General features: G+C 35.2%; 1 protein-coding gene across 24 annotated transcripts in view; it reads right to left on the reverse strand.

Moving 5' to 3' along the window:
• Positions 1 to 15,903, reverse strand: part of NRXN1 (neurexin 1) — a 1,115,374-nt gene that overhangs the window by 530,595 nt on the left and 568,876 nt on the right. For 14 of the 24 annotated variants that reach the window (XM_072768325.1, XM_072768327.1, XM_072768324.1 and 11 more), the window contains one exon: positions 12,837 to 12,956. In XM_072768325.1, the coding sequence (XP_072624426.1) occupies positions 12,837 to 12,956 (120 nt within the window). Of the gene's footprint in view, positions 1 to 12,836; positions 12,957 to 13,875; positions 13,903 to 15,903 lie in introns of all 24 variants that reach the window. The other 10 variants (XM_072768323.1, XM_072768320.1, XM_072768315.1 and 7 more) reach the window with 1 other exon arrangement.

The raw sequence follows: 15,903 nt of genomic DNA on the forward strand, positions 1-15,903 counted from the left end.
TTATGATGTTTTACTTACAAAAACTCCTAGGCAGAACTTCCTTTATTTCATTAAATAAGGTTTTACATTATCTGGAAAGCACTATACTAAGAAGATGACCTTAAAGATCACCTAGTCTAATAGTTCTCAAACCCAGGTGTGTATCAGAATCACCTAGAGGCTCTTAAAATGCATACTTCTGGAACCCACTGCATACTTTCTAATTCAGGAGGTCCTGAATATGAGAATGGGCATTTCTTACAAATTCATAGGTTATGTGGACACTGCTGGTCCAAGAAGGACAATTTGGGAACCACTGACAGTCTAGCCCCTTCATTTTTACTACCTCCATTTTGATTAAGGTAGACAGAATCTAGTATTCTTGGAAATTAATTTTTAAACTTTTTTCTCAAGCCTTCTAACAACCAAGCAAGTTCTATTTCCATTGCTGTCAATCTAGACTTGGCCGACCTATTATGCTTTAGGAAGATTGGGAGGTAGAGAATACTCACTCTCCTATTAAATTTATTTTAGGCAAATTCACCTAAAGTACTGAACCAGAACAATTAAGCCAACTAAAAGTGGTATAGTTGTATATACAAATGCTATCTTCATCATTTTTAATATAGAAGAGGAAAAAAACAATGAGAATATTCTGAATTCCATCTATGTAACACCAAGTGGGCATTTGGCTCTTCTGGAACTGGCACAAAGGCAACATTTAGAGAATTCTTCAAGGACATTGGTGGGCTAAATCAGAGCACAGTAACGATATGTTATCATAAGAGAAATAGTATTATTTTCCCCAAGAGAACTTATGCTATTGCTAGAAAAATACCCCACTATTGCAAAAACTTATTAAAGCTTATAACAAAGATCAAATAAGCAGTGTAGCATTTCATAATGATGTGATTATTCCTGTAGGTGTCAGCTAATTAATGAGAAAAAAGTAAATTGAAGAAAAAATAGTTACCTTGGAAAAAAACTGAAGCCCCAGAATTTGTTAAATTTAATGTAATATACCAAGTAGACTTAAGCAAAATTTGAAGAAAATAGAATGTCATGTTTCTAAATCTCTCTCCCATGGTATGTGGGCATGCACAGGCACATACACTCACCCACATTCCCCCTGACAAACACACAGATTTTTACTCAATGCATTCTTTCTAGCTACATAAAACTCTAATTCCACATGGGTCTTTACCATCAGGAATAAAGATAATGAAAAATACATTTACAGTAATGTGATAAAACATAATACTTTACCCTGCCAGGTGTTATGTAATGTGTGTGCATATATACGGTAGAGATGGGCACACACATCAGTTAATTTGTAAATCATGGACTCTGGGTGATTACGATGCGCCAGCACAGGTTCATCAGTTGTAGCAAATGCACCACCCTGGTAAGTGATGTTGATGGGGGAGGTGATGTATGTGTGGGAACACGAGGCCTATGGGTAATCTCTATATCTTCCTTCCTCTTAATATTTTGTAAACCTAAATATGGTCTAAAAAAGTAGTCTTTAAAAAAAAAATCACACAACCAATGGAAGTTTCAAGACACTAGTCTTCAAATATTACTCTATATTTAATATGTGCTAGGCCTGTAAGAAACAATACTAAACACAGAAGAATAGGATGTAAAATATAGCCAGGGAATAAAAGTAAACACATATTTAAAAATAACAAAACGCAGTGTTAGTAAACATTTGGAGACTCAGAAACAGAAGAAATCACTTACTAACTAGAGACTGTCTTACTCTGGATGAGCTTGATTTGAGCTAGCTCATCTCCATGGATGAAATTTTCCTGAGCAGAGTGGAAATTAGGAGAAAAATCCAGATGAAGGGGTCAGTCATGAAGGCAAAGAGAGCATTCCCTGACTACACTGGTGTGTCTCTGTACATATCCGGATCACAGAGCGAATGGCCAGGCATATGCGCAATAAAGCACATTGTACAGTTGTGTTTGTAGAGCAAGATGTGGAGAACCTTAAATGATCAATAAAGGAGTGCAGGGATGCCAAGGCAACAGATGTCAACAAAACCTACTGACAACACCAGAAAAGGAAATATTGGGGCTAGGGAGATTGAAATTTCCAGGTGACCTTAAAACCACACATGATAACTCAGATCAAAGACCTACTCCATTTGGTTTTATAGCAATATAGTTTGCAGAGACAAAGTGAAAAACAAAATCATTCTCCTCATAAAGCTTGTAGACACCAGACTCCAGAAGACAAGGTTGCATTCATGACTCACACACAGCAGACTTTCATTCTGAACTCCATAGACTGATTGGATTTTTAGAACCTTAGCTTTTTATCTTTTACACTTCAACAACACTGAAAGTGCTTCCACGTTTTGATTTAGAAAATTATTGTCACTATCAATAAAAAGAATGTGCCCGACACACCAAAATCCAGTTTAATTACTTTTGTGAGGTCTCCTGTGGCTGAGAGGAAATGGTATTTCTCTGACACTTTTCTGTTTTTAATTTAGTAAAATGGAGCACTTGCCCTGAATAGGACCTAGGAGAGTGGACTCATGATTGATGCCATGGAAGATGAACCCCACCGTTTTAGCAGCACGGTCTTACTCTGAGAGTATGATGGTTGCAGGAATCTAGATCCTTGATTCTAGATTCCTCCTAATAGGCATTTGAGGTGACCATCGAGGATCTGACCCAGAAACATGGTTGGGGTTTTAATGCATCATGTCATGACCTAAAGAAGGTCTGCTGAGGTCTGTTTTTACCCAGTACCTAAAGACCTCTCCTGAGGTCTGCTTTTACCCAGTACCATTCCCAATGTCAGTATTGCCCTGAGCTGCTGGAATCCAGATGAGGCCTTGAAAGCTATCCAACAGGAGAAGCCAAATATCAAAATACACACTGTGCCATTCGACTGAAGAAACCAAGTAAAATGCATTCTTTATTTTCCGCTACATATTCCATCTGTTTCTCTCCCTAAAGGGTCATATGTTATATATTTATAAGAAGTGTTCACACCTACGCGAACACAGTTTCCTCTGTCCCCGTCAAATGCAGCCTCCTTCTTGCTCGCGACCCATTTTTTTTTTAACATCCTTCTGTATCAGCTCATCCTTTTATGAAACTTGTTTCATTCTGAAATCATTTCAAGTTAAGAAACGCCTTTGTACCTTCCTATCTCACCAAATCCTGGGGAGATTAAGCCTCAGGCTCTACAGGCCATTTTCTGAGAGATGTGAATTTAGATCATTAGGGTCATTAAAATCATACACTCCATAATACCCAGAGCTAACAGATCATCCTTGTACTTTATGCTGCTGTAGAACGCTACCAGAGAAGGCACAATGTATAACAGCTCTGAGCTGCAAAGGAGACCATAATTCCTCCCCATAAAAGAATCCTACACTTTTTAATTGCTATAGTAAATCTCATTAAAGACACAGAATGCTTTGTTCAGGGAAGGAAAAAGGATCACTGGTAAAGGTGCATTTTCTTCACAGTAATATTTTTTTTCTTTATGACTAGAACTACTTCTAAATGCAAGCATAACGTTATTTTTATCATGACCTTTTTCTGGACTCCACACATTTCCCCTGAGCTTTCTTTCCCTTCTCTACAAATATAGGGGGCCCTTGGTCTTTACTATTAATCTCATAGTGACTTTTCCTGATCTGGGCTTTGTGCCTTCTCTTGTGTTTCACCCATGTGTCTTCTAAAAACCTTCAAAGAGTATACTGCTAATCTCTGACTTCATTTTTTGTTGTTCTTTCTTCCTCAACAACTATATAAAGAGAAAACTGAGATAAAATCAACACAATGAAACACTCAGTGCACATTCACTGGTCAGCACAATTTTGAATCTTACCTGCCCATTCCCCATAATATACATTGTGAATCTGAGTCAAGCAGAAGAATCTTGGTAAATATTTCACCTGATTTTTTTTTAATTTTTATTTATTCATGAAAGACAGAGAGAGAGAGAGAGAGAGAGAGGCAGAGACACAGGCAGAGGGAGAAGCAGGCTCCATGCGCCGGGAGCCCGACGTGGGATTTGATCCCGGGTCTCCAGGATCGCGCCCTGGGCCAAAGGCAGGCGCTAAACCGCTGCGCCACCCAGGGATCCCTCACCTGATTTCATTATCAAATATTAAATTATTATTATTATTATAGGATTTTATTTATTTATTCATGTGAAACATAAAGAGAGAAAGAGACAGAGGACAGAGACATAGAGAGAGAGGGAGAAGCAGGCTCTCTGTGAGGAGTCCGATGAAGGACTCTACCCCGGGACAATGGGATCACACTCTGAGCTGAAGGCAGATGCTCAACTGCTGAGCCATCCAGGTGTCTAAGTTTTTATTTTTGAGAAACTCAGGCTGTCAGAGAAAAATCACAGACAATTCCCATCTCTTTTTCATAATCAATAACTTTTTATACAGACCTGGAAGTTAATGACAATATGCGCCTTAGCTAAGAATTTCTAACTCATCTTTAGAAGTGACAACTGAGCAGTTGAGGGGAGGAGCATGTTTCATGCAACATAGTGCTTAAAGTTATTTTTTTTAAGATTTATTTATTTATTTATTTATTTATTTATTTATTTATTCATGAGAGACACAGAGAGAGAGAGGCAGAGACACAGAGAGAGAGAGAGGCAGAGACACAGGCAGAGAGAGAAACAGGCTCCATGCAGGGAGCCCGATGTGGGACTTGATCTCAGGACTTGAGGATCATGCCCTGGGCCAATGGCAGATGCTCAACCACTGAGCCACCCAGGCGTCCCAATGCTTAAAATTAAATATAAGAATTAAGAGAGAGATGAGAATAAAAAAATAATCTGCAATGTTAACTATCAGCCATTACTAACTTCTATGTATCTGGGGGAATTTCAACAATATCTATACTGAATCTATTCCTTCTTGAAAGGAATCGTGGTACAAAAGAATATGTGCTTGAAGTTAGACCTACATTCATATCTTTTTGTGTAAATTATTAGCCATGTTAGCCCAAAGAAATTATTTAACTGATCATGTCTCAAAATCCTCACTTGTAAATTGAAAGATTTTTTGAACTCTGAAAATGTAGAGTTTATAAAATATAAACATATGCATGTAGTACCTGTTAATTATATCATTAGCATTAAAATATGTTGGTGTGATCTATATTAAACATTAAAATATTTTGTAATCCTTCGTATGCACTAGTTAGTTATATCCACAGTAACAAAGTATATAAATAACTTGCCAATCTAAGCACTTCCTTCGACATTCAATCACAAATATATTCTTGTAAAATATCTATTTCACAAAATCTAAACTACTTTTGATCTTATACACTTTCTTTAGAAACATACCCATGATAATCTCTTCAACAAATGGTGTTGGGAAAACTGGAAACAATATGCAAAAGAAAGAGCTGAACCATTTTCTTACACCATACACAAAAATAAATTCAAAATGGATGAAAGACCTAAATGGGAGATAGGAAATCATCAAAATCCTAGAGAACACAGGCAGTAACCTTTGACATCGGCCGTAGCAACTTCTTACTAGATATGCCTCCTGAGGCAAAGGAAACAAAAGCAAAAATAATCTATTGGGACTTCATCAAGATAAAAAGCTTCTACACAATGAAGGAAACATAACTACAAGGTAACCTATGGAATGGGAGAAGATATTTTCAAATTACATATCTAATAAAGGGTTAGCATCCAAAATATATAAAAAGAACGTATCAAACTCAACCCCTTAAAAATGGACAGAAGACAGGAATAGACATTTTTCCAAAGAAACACCCAAATAGCTAACAGATACATGAAAAGATGTTCAACATCACTCATTGTCAGGGAAATACAAATCAAAACCATGATGAGATATCAGCTCACACCTGTCAGAATGGCTAAAATCAACAACACAAAAAACAACAGGTGCTGGCAAGGATATGGAGGAGAAAGAAACCTCTCACACTGTTGGTGGGAATGCAAACTGGTGCAGCCACTCTGGAAAACAGTATGGAGGTTCCTCAAAAAAAGTTAAACATAGAACTACCATATGATGGAGCAATTGCACTACTAGGTATCTACCCAAAGGGTACAAAAATACTAATTCAAAGGGACACGTGCACTCTGAAGTTTATAGCATTATCAACAACAGCCAACTTATGGAAAGAGTCCAAATGTCCAATCATATATATATATATATATATATATATATATATATATATATATATGATATATGTATATGTATTGGACATATACATTTGGACATATACATATATATATATATATATATGATGAAATGTTACTTAGCCATAAAAAGAGTGAAATCTTGCCATTTGCAGTGATGTGGATGGAGCTAGAGAGTATTATGCTAACTGAAATCAGTCAGAGAAAGACAAATACCATTTGATTTCACTTATGTGTGGAATTTAAGAAACAAAATGAATATGAGGAGGGGAGAAAGAGAGCAAACCAAGTAATAGACTCTTAATGGAGAACAAACTAAGGATTACTGAAGGGGAGTTGGATGGGGGAGATCAGTTAAATGGGTGATGAGGATTAAGGAGGGCTTTTGTGATGAGCACTGGGTATTGTATGTAAGTGATGAATCACTAAATTCTACACCTGGAACTAATATTACAATGTACGTTAACTAACTGGAATTTAAATAAAAACTTGGAGAAAGAAAAAAATAGAGAAAATAAAGACATACCCATGATAATCTGATTCTATAAAGTTGGAGAACTATTTAACATTTACTCCCTTCCCATGTCTTCTTGATTAATAAATGTATGCTATATTATTTATCATGGATATTTATTTGGTATTAAACAGGATTCCGATAATTCACCATGATTAATCTTTTTGTTCACAAGGGCTTTCTTTGCATCAGTTCTGGTGAGGTAAAACCCATCTTAAAAAGTAAATCTAAAGGATCCAAGTTTCAAAAACTCATACCTTAGATCCAGATGGTCCCTCTACTCTAACCTGACCCCTACACCTGCTAGGTTGTCATAGCTGGAAAGCAGAGTGAGAAACCTGAGCACAATATACTCACAGAGAAAGAAAAATTATTCGGACACAGACTCAGGTCATAGAACTCTTTGAAATACCATCTAGTGAGAACTGAAACCATTGTAATCCCTTAATGATGGTGAACCAAGGTGACTGGCAGAAACTTCTCTTAATAAAGCCCTGGTCTAGTTGGGCTCTGGTGGGATACGACAGCATTACCCCAGTAATGCAAGTATCAAAGGCCACCTCTATATTTATATAAGCCCTGCAATGACGAGCAATAACATAAGAGCCAAATGAAGGTCCACACAGTTAGAATATTAAGTGAGCCAGAAAAAATAGAGAGAACTTGCGGGGGAGGGAGGATTCAACTGGGCTTTCCTTCTTGACTTCTGGGGTCAAACTGGCACCATTTACAGAATAAAAAGCCATTCAGAGTCATGGATCATTTACCTAATGAACAGTACTAGGGGACTAATCGGGATAACTCAAATACAGCAGTGGTCTACATCATTTAGTGGTCTACACCATTTGAATTTTCTTACATAGATAAAGCTTAAAATTGTCATTTAACTGTTTAATTGCAATATGAAAAGATCTATGCTTCCCTTTATGTATTTACTTTTATGGTATCTATTACCAACAGGAACAGAGATAAATTTATATTAAATAGAAGATAATACTCCTATTACAAAGTACACTTCTCTATCATATATGATGTTTTCCTTTCTGTCTTTATTGCATTTTCTGATCAGTATGAACAATATTTAAAATCTTTATGGTTTAACCTAAGATAGATCTGACCCTGTTTCCCCATAGATAATTTTTCTACGGCATTATCTGTAAATACTGCTTTTGAATTGCTTTAAACAACTTAGAGACTGCCATTTAGAAATGCTTGAATGATTCAAGGTTAATAAGATTCATCATACTCACAGTGAGGATCTGGTTGTGGACATAGTTAATTGCTAAATTTTATTCATCCCTAAATGGTACTGGCAACAAATCAGCTCACAGCTTAATACTACTGGCAGCTCTAAATGGGACAGAAATAATGTGACTTTGATCCAGTTATTTTTATATGCGTTATGATTCATTTCCAGTAGTTCTGATACTGATGCTCAAATACTGGATATTGGATTCTCTTGTCAAACAACAAAAAAAAGGTGAGAAACAAAGCTGAAGATATTTTTAAATGTCATGGTAACAAGTCACAGTCAAATCTTGTTTCAGTGAACATTTCTAATTCTCATACAAAAGATACAATACATTCCTATGAGAAAGATTTTCTTCTGGCAGATTTAGAATTCTGAAAATAGTCTTTTAATGGCAGGGACCATACCCTCCTAGCACCAAAATAACAGCACTATGATGTATTATTCCCTTATGGTAACAGACACCATTGAAGCTGAACTATAATCCGGCACACAACAATTCTGTACTAATGTAATGTGACAATGTTATTATGTTCACTTTTTTCCATGTGATCATAGCCATATTCATCTTCTGCACCCTGACATTAAATTAGCTAACATAGTTGCATTGTATTCTGTAACATAGGGTGAAAGCAGAAAAGGGTTTATTGTATAGCACAATGGTTTGATGATGGGAAATGTGTGTGTGCATGTGTGTGCAAGTGTGTATGTGCGAGTATGAATAGGTGATATGTTGATTTTTATATAGTGAATGTGTAAACTCTTAGCACAGAACTGGCATATAGCAAGCATGAGGTAATGGTTACATCCAAGAAAAAGTTCACAAACAGCTACAATATATGTTAAAAAATCTTTTACTCCAAGATTTCAGAAGAGGGGAAAGATAAGCCCCAGCTCCAAGGGCTAGAGAAGTTTCCATGGGATGAAACAGTTAAGTAGAGATTGAAAATGAAATTATATTTCTTCAAACAGATATAGTGAAAGGAATTTATCCCAGGTGGAATGAGAGCATTCCTCAGGAGGATAAATTAGCATAAGCAATGGTAAGGAAATTGGGAAAGTATAATGTTGTTCAGAAACCCATAAGTAAGTTAATTGGCAGTAACATGCCATATGGACAAGGTTCTGCAACAGATAAGGATGAAAATGAAAGCTAGGGTCAGACCACAGAGGTTCATGAACTCCAAATTGATGAATTTGGAGAGTATTGTTAACTGCTGAGAATGTACTAGAAACTCTTATGCAAGATTCATGCATCTAGTCAGTATGGATTTAGTAAGTTACTATTATTACCAATTATATGCATCATGATGTGCAAAACACTGGGATTATGAAAGAAAAACACATTACCTAGGGGAAGCATATAGCCATAGTCTTACAGGGAGATAAGACCAAACCTAAATTATGATGGATGATAACATAGCATCAACAAAGTTCTGTAAGAATCAATGGAGGAGGAATATTGCCTCTATTTAAGAGAATCAGGAAGAGCTGGTGATATTTAAACTAGGAAGAATAGGAAGAAAGAACACAACTGGTGAGGAGGCATAAGATGGATTGGGGGAGAAGGGGATAAGAAATGGGAAACTTAACCAAAAATGACTACAATAAGCCAAAAAATTATACGCAGGACCTAAAATATATTATTGGTACAGAAGAATCCAGTAGAGTCCACTACCCTACTCTACCTCTTTTCTTTTCTCAATGAGCAGGTCATTTACATGGCAATTTTCTAGGGAAATAAGGGTTTCGCAAACACTTTTCTTTAAAAGTAGCCTTTGGCATCATTTTGCATAAGTGCTTCTTTTTTGAAAGATTTCTTTAAGTTCATTAATTAGTATGATTTACCCAAGATTATACTTACAAGTTAAAAAAGTATTCCCATCTTCCCATTGTTAATTATATCTCCAGGCTAACATAAATAAATTTTTCTAGTTACTGTAACCCACTCTGTGAAATTTATCAGAGAGATGATATTCAGAAGGTCTATTTGGGAGAGAATGTGTCTTATTTGCAATACTGTGTGTTCTTTCTCCTTTTAAAAAGTTTTATTTCCATTTTCCTGTTTGTTTTTGTTGGCTTGTTTTGTTTTCTATGCAGTTGAAGACTGCTGTCACAGAACTTATAGATAAATACCTAAGCTACAGATGGAAATTTCATTAAGGAAAGAACTGTCCTAATGGCCTTATTTCAAAAAAAAAAAAAAAGAAAAGAAAAAAGTCAAGCTCTATACAGAAAAGGAGTTTGTTAAAATCCCAGGAATCACATTAATTCTGTTTGTGCAATTCAGAAAAATTGAGACATGCATAAATAATGTTTATCTGATGAATCTAACAACTGAAGAAAATATGGCAATAAGCATGTCTTCAAGGTATTGAAAAAAAAAAAAAAGAAAAAGAAAAAGAAAGACAACAGGCCCAAAATGGAGTCAATTATTCTAAGCCCCATGTCCCCAAATCAAGACTTAATTTATTTAATTACAGTTTCTGCTCTCCCATAAAACAATCAGGAATCTCCTAATCAGCAATAGTTAGGTAACCTGCCTCACAGACCCCTGACATTTCCTAAAGGAAAGTAATTTTTCAATAGCCAACCTGCCTTTTTTTTTTTTTTTTTTTTTTTTGCCAGTATAGCTTTCTTCTCCCTCTCCCTTCTGCCTATAAATCTTTCATTTTGTACAGTTCTTTGGAGCTCCTTTCTATCTACTAGATTGGATGCTGTTCCATTTAAATCAATTTTTGCTCAAATAAACTCTTAAAATTTTTAATATGCTTCAGTTTACCTGTTAACAAAGGTTACAGTTACTATTGTACTTTCTATAAATTAAAGTTGATAAGAAAATAAGATTAGCTTTTAAATATTGATTTTTACCTACATATCCTCACCTCCAAAACTCCATGCACAAACCAAGAAACCATTTCACATTTCCAGAAAACCCATTAAGAGGTAATGATTTAATCAAAATGTATGTATTCTGAGAGCCCTCCAAAGTAATTTTAATGCTGATTTGTGCACGAGGCATATCAGGAGACACCTTTATTGAATGACATTTACCTTATTTACAGGAAAATAACAAATAGCCTTATCATTATCATCACCACTACTATCACCCAAGAGCAGCATTCAAATAATTTTCTGTAAAAATGATGTGAAGACGGCATGATACTTAGGGTAGGATCTTGATGTTCCGTTAGGAAATGTCTAGCAAATACACACAGAAAATTATATTCTTCAAACATAACTGGTTTATGAGAATATACAATCTGACACAACCAAATGGCAACTATTTTATAAAACATGGAAACCAGTTTAAGCAAAGTTTCAGAGAAAGATTTTGAGCCAAATGGAAAACATTTTCATGCAATGAAAGCTCTCTCAGCTACCACATGTAGTCATACATCTGTCAGGAACATATTCAGGATTAAAAATTTACCATAATAAAATCATAACAAATTATCACTCTTCAGGTTGTCCTTGAAAATAAATTTATGCCATTTTCTATGGGACAGGAACAAAGGCAGGAAGTTACATTTCATATATGTACATATATGTATACATATGTACATATATCAAAAGCACATATAAGGTTTTTTTATTTGCTTTGCTTTAGGTGCATGTAAGTACATAAAGTATTTATTGAGCCTTCATTTAAGGTTATTTATAGAACCCCAACTGGGGTTATTTTTTGTACAAATGTATGATGATGTGAATACATGTTCATGCTTCAAGTCATTGATAGGATGGAGACAAGATATTTCCCTATCTATTGTTGTGTGATCTTTACAGGTCTCTTCCAAGTACTGTTTTATTTTGTAATAATTGTTTGTTATTCCTGTATTCAATATTTTGAAGAGAAATTCTGAAGATAGCTGGTGAGTTGAATCATATTGTTGAACTCAGTTCAATGGGATATTTTAGTTTGGCCTCACCTTCAACATTGTCATACACATATGTATTGGTGTAAATAGAATCTCAAATAGACAAAGGTCAAAGGGAACAAATTCTAGTCTTCCTTTACATGCATACTCAAGCCCAGTCTTTGTCCCAAAGCCCCAAACTTCAATCATTGTGTCCTCCATCCTAGAGCTTTTTCTTAAATGTTGTCCCATTTATAATATAAATTATGCACTCTGTTTCACAAGCAAGAAGCTTTGTCAGAAAAAAAAAATTTCTCAATTTGTTGTTTTGAAGAAAATGCTTTTAGTATTTTGATGAGGGGCCGTAAAGCATGATCTATCTGAAAGTTAAGTAATAGGACTTTATCCCATATACCAGTTAATTCAGTCTTAAAATGCTCACCGTGACCATACAGATTAGGCACTAGCAGATACTCCATGATATAATGTGAATGCTCTGTTTCTGAGTCATGCTTACATTGTGAGACAAAAGGAAAAAAAATTCACAACTGGCTAGAATATATGAGGGGGTACTTGAAAAACAAAGTTTAAACATACTGTGTTTTAAAGCAAAAGGCAGATATGGGTTTAAAAAGATATAGAAAGAGAAGCATAATGAAACATGTCACCTTTCACGAAAATTACAGCCCTCAACATATAATCTTCTGGAATTAAATATTAATATAAAGCAATAAGGAATCTCTTTTGGAAACTAGGGGAGGATTGTCATCTGTAGGAAATGAACAAATATTTTCAACAAGGTGACCATTAGCAATTAAAAAATTATAGTAAACAGTGACAAACCAAAGGCTCCCCCATCATCACAGCATTTAGCTAATGGCATCCTTGATAAATACTTTAGAATTTCAAAAATGTCCTTTCTGTAGAAACAACTGCTTCTCCTTATTATGACAGCTTAACTCACAGATAATATAAAGACTCCCAGTTTCATACTCTGGGCATCACACAGTAACTAGAAGCAATGATGACTATCTGAGTTCATACTCAGAGAGGTACTTACGGTCATTGCAGAGTGGCCCACTGAAGGAGGTCATACTACAGTCACAGCTGAAGCCATCCCATTGCTGCAAGCACACACCTTGATTAGAACAGGAGTCCTCTTGGCAGGTTGTGCTGGGTCCTGCAAAAATAATCCAAAAGAAACTTGGGTTCTTTAAAAAACATCCACAAGTGCTTTATACATGAGTTAGGTCACATATAGTAGTTGCCAACACCTCAAATTACATGACCAAACCAGTTTTGAAAGTTCTAGTTCACACACCTGAATTAGCAACAGAGAAGCTGTAATACGAAGGCTTTCTGAAGTTTCAAATATAGGACAAAATACATTATAATAGTAAACTAAACCAACAAATAGTAAAAACAAGCACATAGCTTCTAGTATGATCATGGTAGCAAGTGATCTCATTCCATCATCAGTAATTCTCTATCACCATTTGAATTTTAGAAAAATGCATGGATCTCCTTAACTTCTGACCAATGAATAGAGACACCATGAGAAATGGAGATAATAGCTTCATGAAATTGAGATAAAGATTGGCAAAGTAACTGAAAAGAGTTATGCAAAAATGTCCTAGAAGTTTCCCTGCACAAACTATGGATAAAGTTATGATTGTTGGGTGTTTTGGATAGGTATGTTGGCAAGTATCAAATCACATGCTTTAACAATTTCATGCAGTTAAACATAAAATGAAAAAGTTTGTATAAATGACATGCCCCCATTTAACATACGAGTAAAAAGAATTCTAGTCTATTTCTAAAGAATCATAACTAGAACACTGAAAAACAAAGAACTAAAAAAGAAAAAAAAAGATGATCAAAGCACTAGAGGCAATCACTATACAAACATATTCAAGACTGAAAGCCTTTATACAAACTATGCTATAAAATGAGGTTTCTTGCACAACATTCAAGAAGGGGAAAAATCAAATCTGAACCCAAACAACAGTTACTGAAAAATGTAAAAAAAATGTTATTTTGGGGTTTCCACTGTGTATTATGGGGTTTCAGTCTTGTTTTTTACACACAGGGCTATCTACCTTGCAAGTCAGCTTTCATCAATGCAACTTTGTCAGCAAAATTAAAAAAAAAAGCAAAATATATTAAATGTTAGTAAGCAATACCAAAATGGGGCAAACACAGAACGTTCAGATTCAAAAAGCATGCTGCTATAAAGGGGGAGAAAAAATGCTATGTAGAGCAAACAAATTAATACTAACAGCCATAAATCTTAAGAGAAGCAAAAATGAGAAAGCAGTAATTTATTAGAATTTTACTATATATGTATATATATAATGGTTAATTGAGCTGATGACATGTAATGAAAGAAATTAAAAGAGCGTTTGTATTTTTCGTCTCTTGGATAGATATGAATGCATTACCAAAGTGATCATATTGCTTATTTGGAGCATGTGGCACCATTTATCATGTACAGATACAGTGTAGACCATGGTCATTAGCAGACCAATTATCCCTTTCTATTTCTCTTTCCCTCTACATCTTTTTTTATCTTGCAATTGCAATTAGGGCTTGAAACTGTAATGCCAGCCATTCACTGCCAACAGTTGGACTTCAGAGTGACACCAAACTATCAAAATGTACTATATATATCATTTGGGGTGGATGAGAGAGGTAAAGGATGGGAGAAGCAGACTACATACAATATCATTCCACTTACAAAAAAAATCCCTCTACAAGTTTCAATGTGGAGTGTTTGTCTGTTCTTACCAGGCTGGGCATATACCACTTAAGGATTTCAGAGTTATGTCAGCAATTTCCCCACCTTCGTAATTCCCTTCAACTCTTCTCAACTGCCCTGTGAATATTTATTACAATAGAATCTCACTAATAAGGACTACCTTAGGGAAGGTAAAAAAGGGGATGCACTCCATCGAAACAGCTTTAGGGTAGAACACAAAAGATGGTTCCTAGTCAACACAATTTTATAGGTTTTATGAAAATATAAAAATTATACTAACCCAATTAGATTCTATTAACACTGAGAGCCTTTGAGGTAACTGCTTTAGTGAATAAATGAGAATTACCTGTAATTAGCCTTTGTGTAAATTGACATTTTCGTAAAATGTCTTTTTAAACATGCTCATTACAATGGTATTTCTATTACAATTTTCTCAGTAAAGTTATCCCTCCTAGAGAGTTATTGAATTTAGCCTAACCTCTGAGTTTTCACAAATTTAGAAACCATAACATTATAAGAACTAATTATATAGTAACAGCAACGATAGGTATACTAATGGTAATGATAATAATAGTTGTTGTTATCAATAATAATAATCTCCCAGGCCTGGAAGCCCTGAAAGAATGTAGCAGTTTTTCTCACCTATCTTATCACAGAACTAAGAACCACTAAATTGCTTAGTTTTTGTTATTTCTCCAATCTATGAGGTGTAAGTGGTCTAATGATCTTTATCCCATGGCATTAGAGACTGAAAATAATTAGTTTGTTAAAAACAAAACAGACAGGGCAACAAACAACTCTTAAAGCAACACTCCTTAGCACATTCTCCCCTGGGATAAGCTCAGGAGCAGGGAGTGGGGGTGGGGGTGGGTGGGAGGGTTGGGGCTGTTTATAAATATGTCACTGGTCCCTTACTTGCCCAGCAGAAGATAAGAGCAGGAACAGGAACTGATGAAGAGCCAGATAATGGTTTTTACTTTTATTTTTGTAAAAATTATCAGAAATACAGTTTCAACATAATGCTAAATTCTAGAAATGGTAAAACTACAACCCTAAAACACGAATGTGCCCGTATTGTAGAGCAGCAACTTAGAGTACCTGCCAAATCTTTATGTGAGCATAAAGACATGCTTTATTATTATTATTTTTTCATTATCACAACACTCTTTTTATATTCAGGTATTACAAGAGAATTCATGCCTATGCCTGACAAGACACATTTTTCAAAATACTCACCTTCTAGAACAATATTTAAACATTGACAGGCATTTGCACAAGACAAAGCCCTGAATTTATTTTCCCTTTAGTTATGTAATGTTCCTTTTATTTTATCACTGAATAAAATTGGGAACAAGCCACAAGGACATTT

The sequence above is a fragment of the Canis lupus genome, chromosome 11, assembly GCF_048164855.1.
Source record: "Canis lupus baileyi chromosome 11, mCanLup2.hap1, whole genome shotgun sequence".
Lineage (NCBI taxonomy): Eukaryota > Metazoa > Chordata > Mammalia > Carnivora > Canidae > Canis > Canis lupus.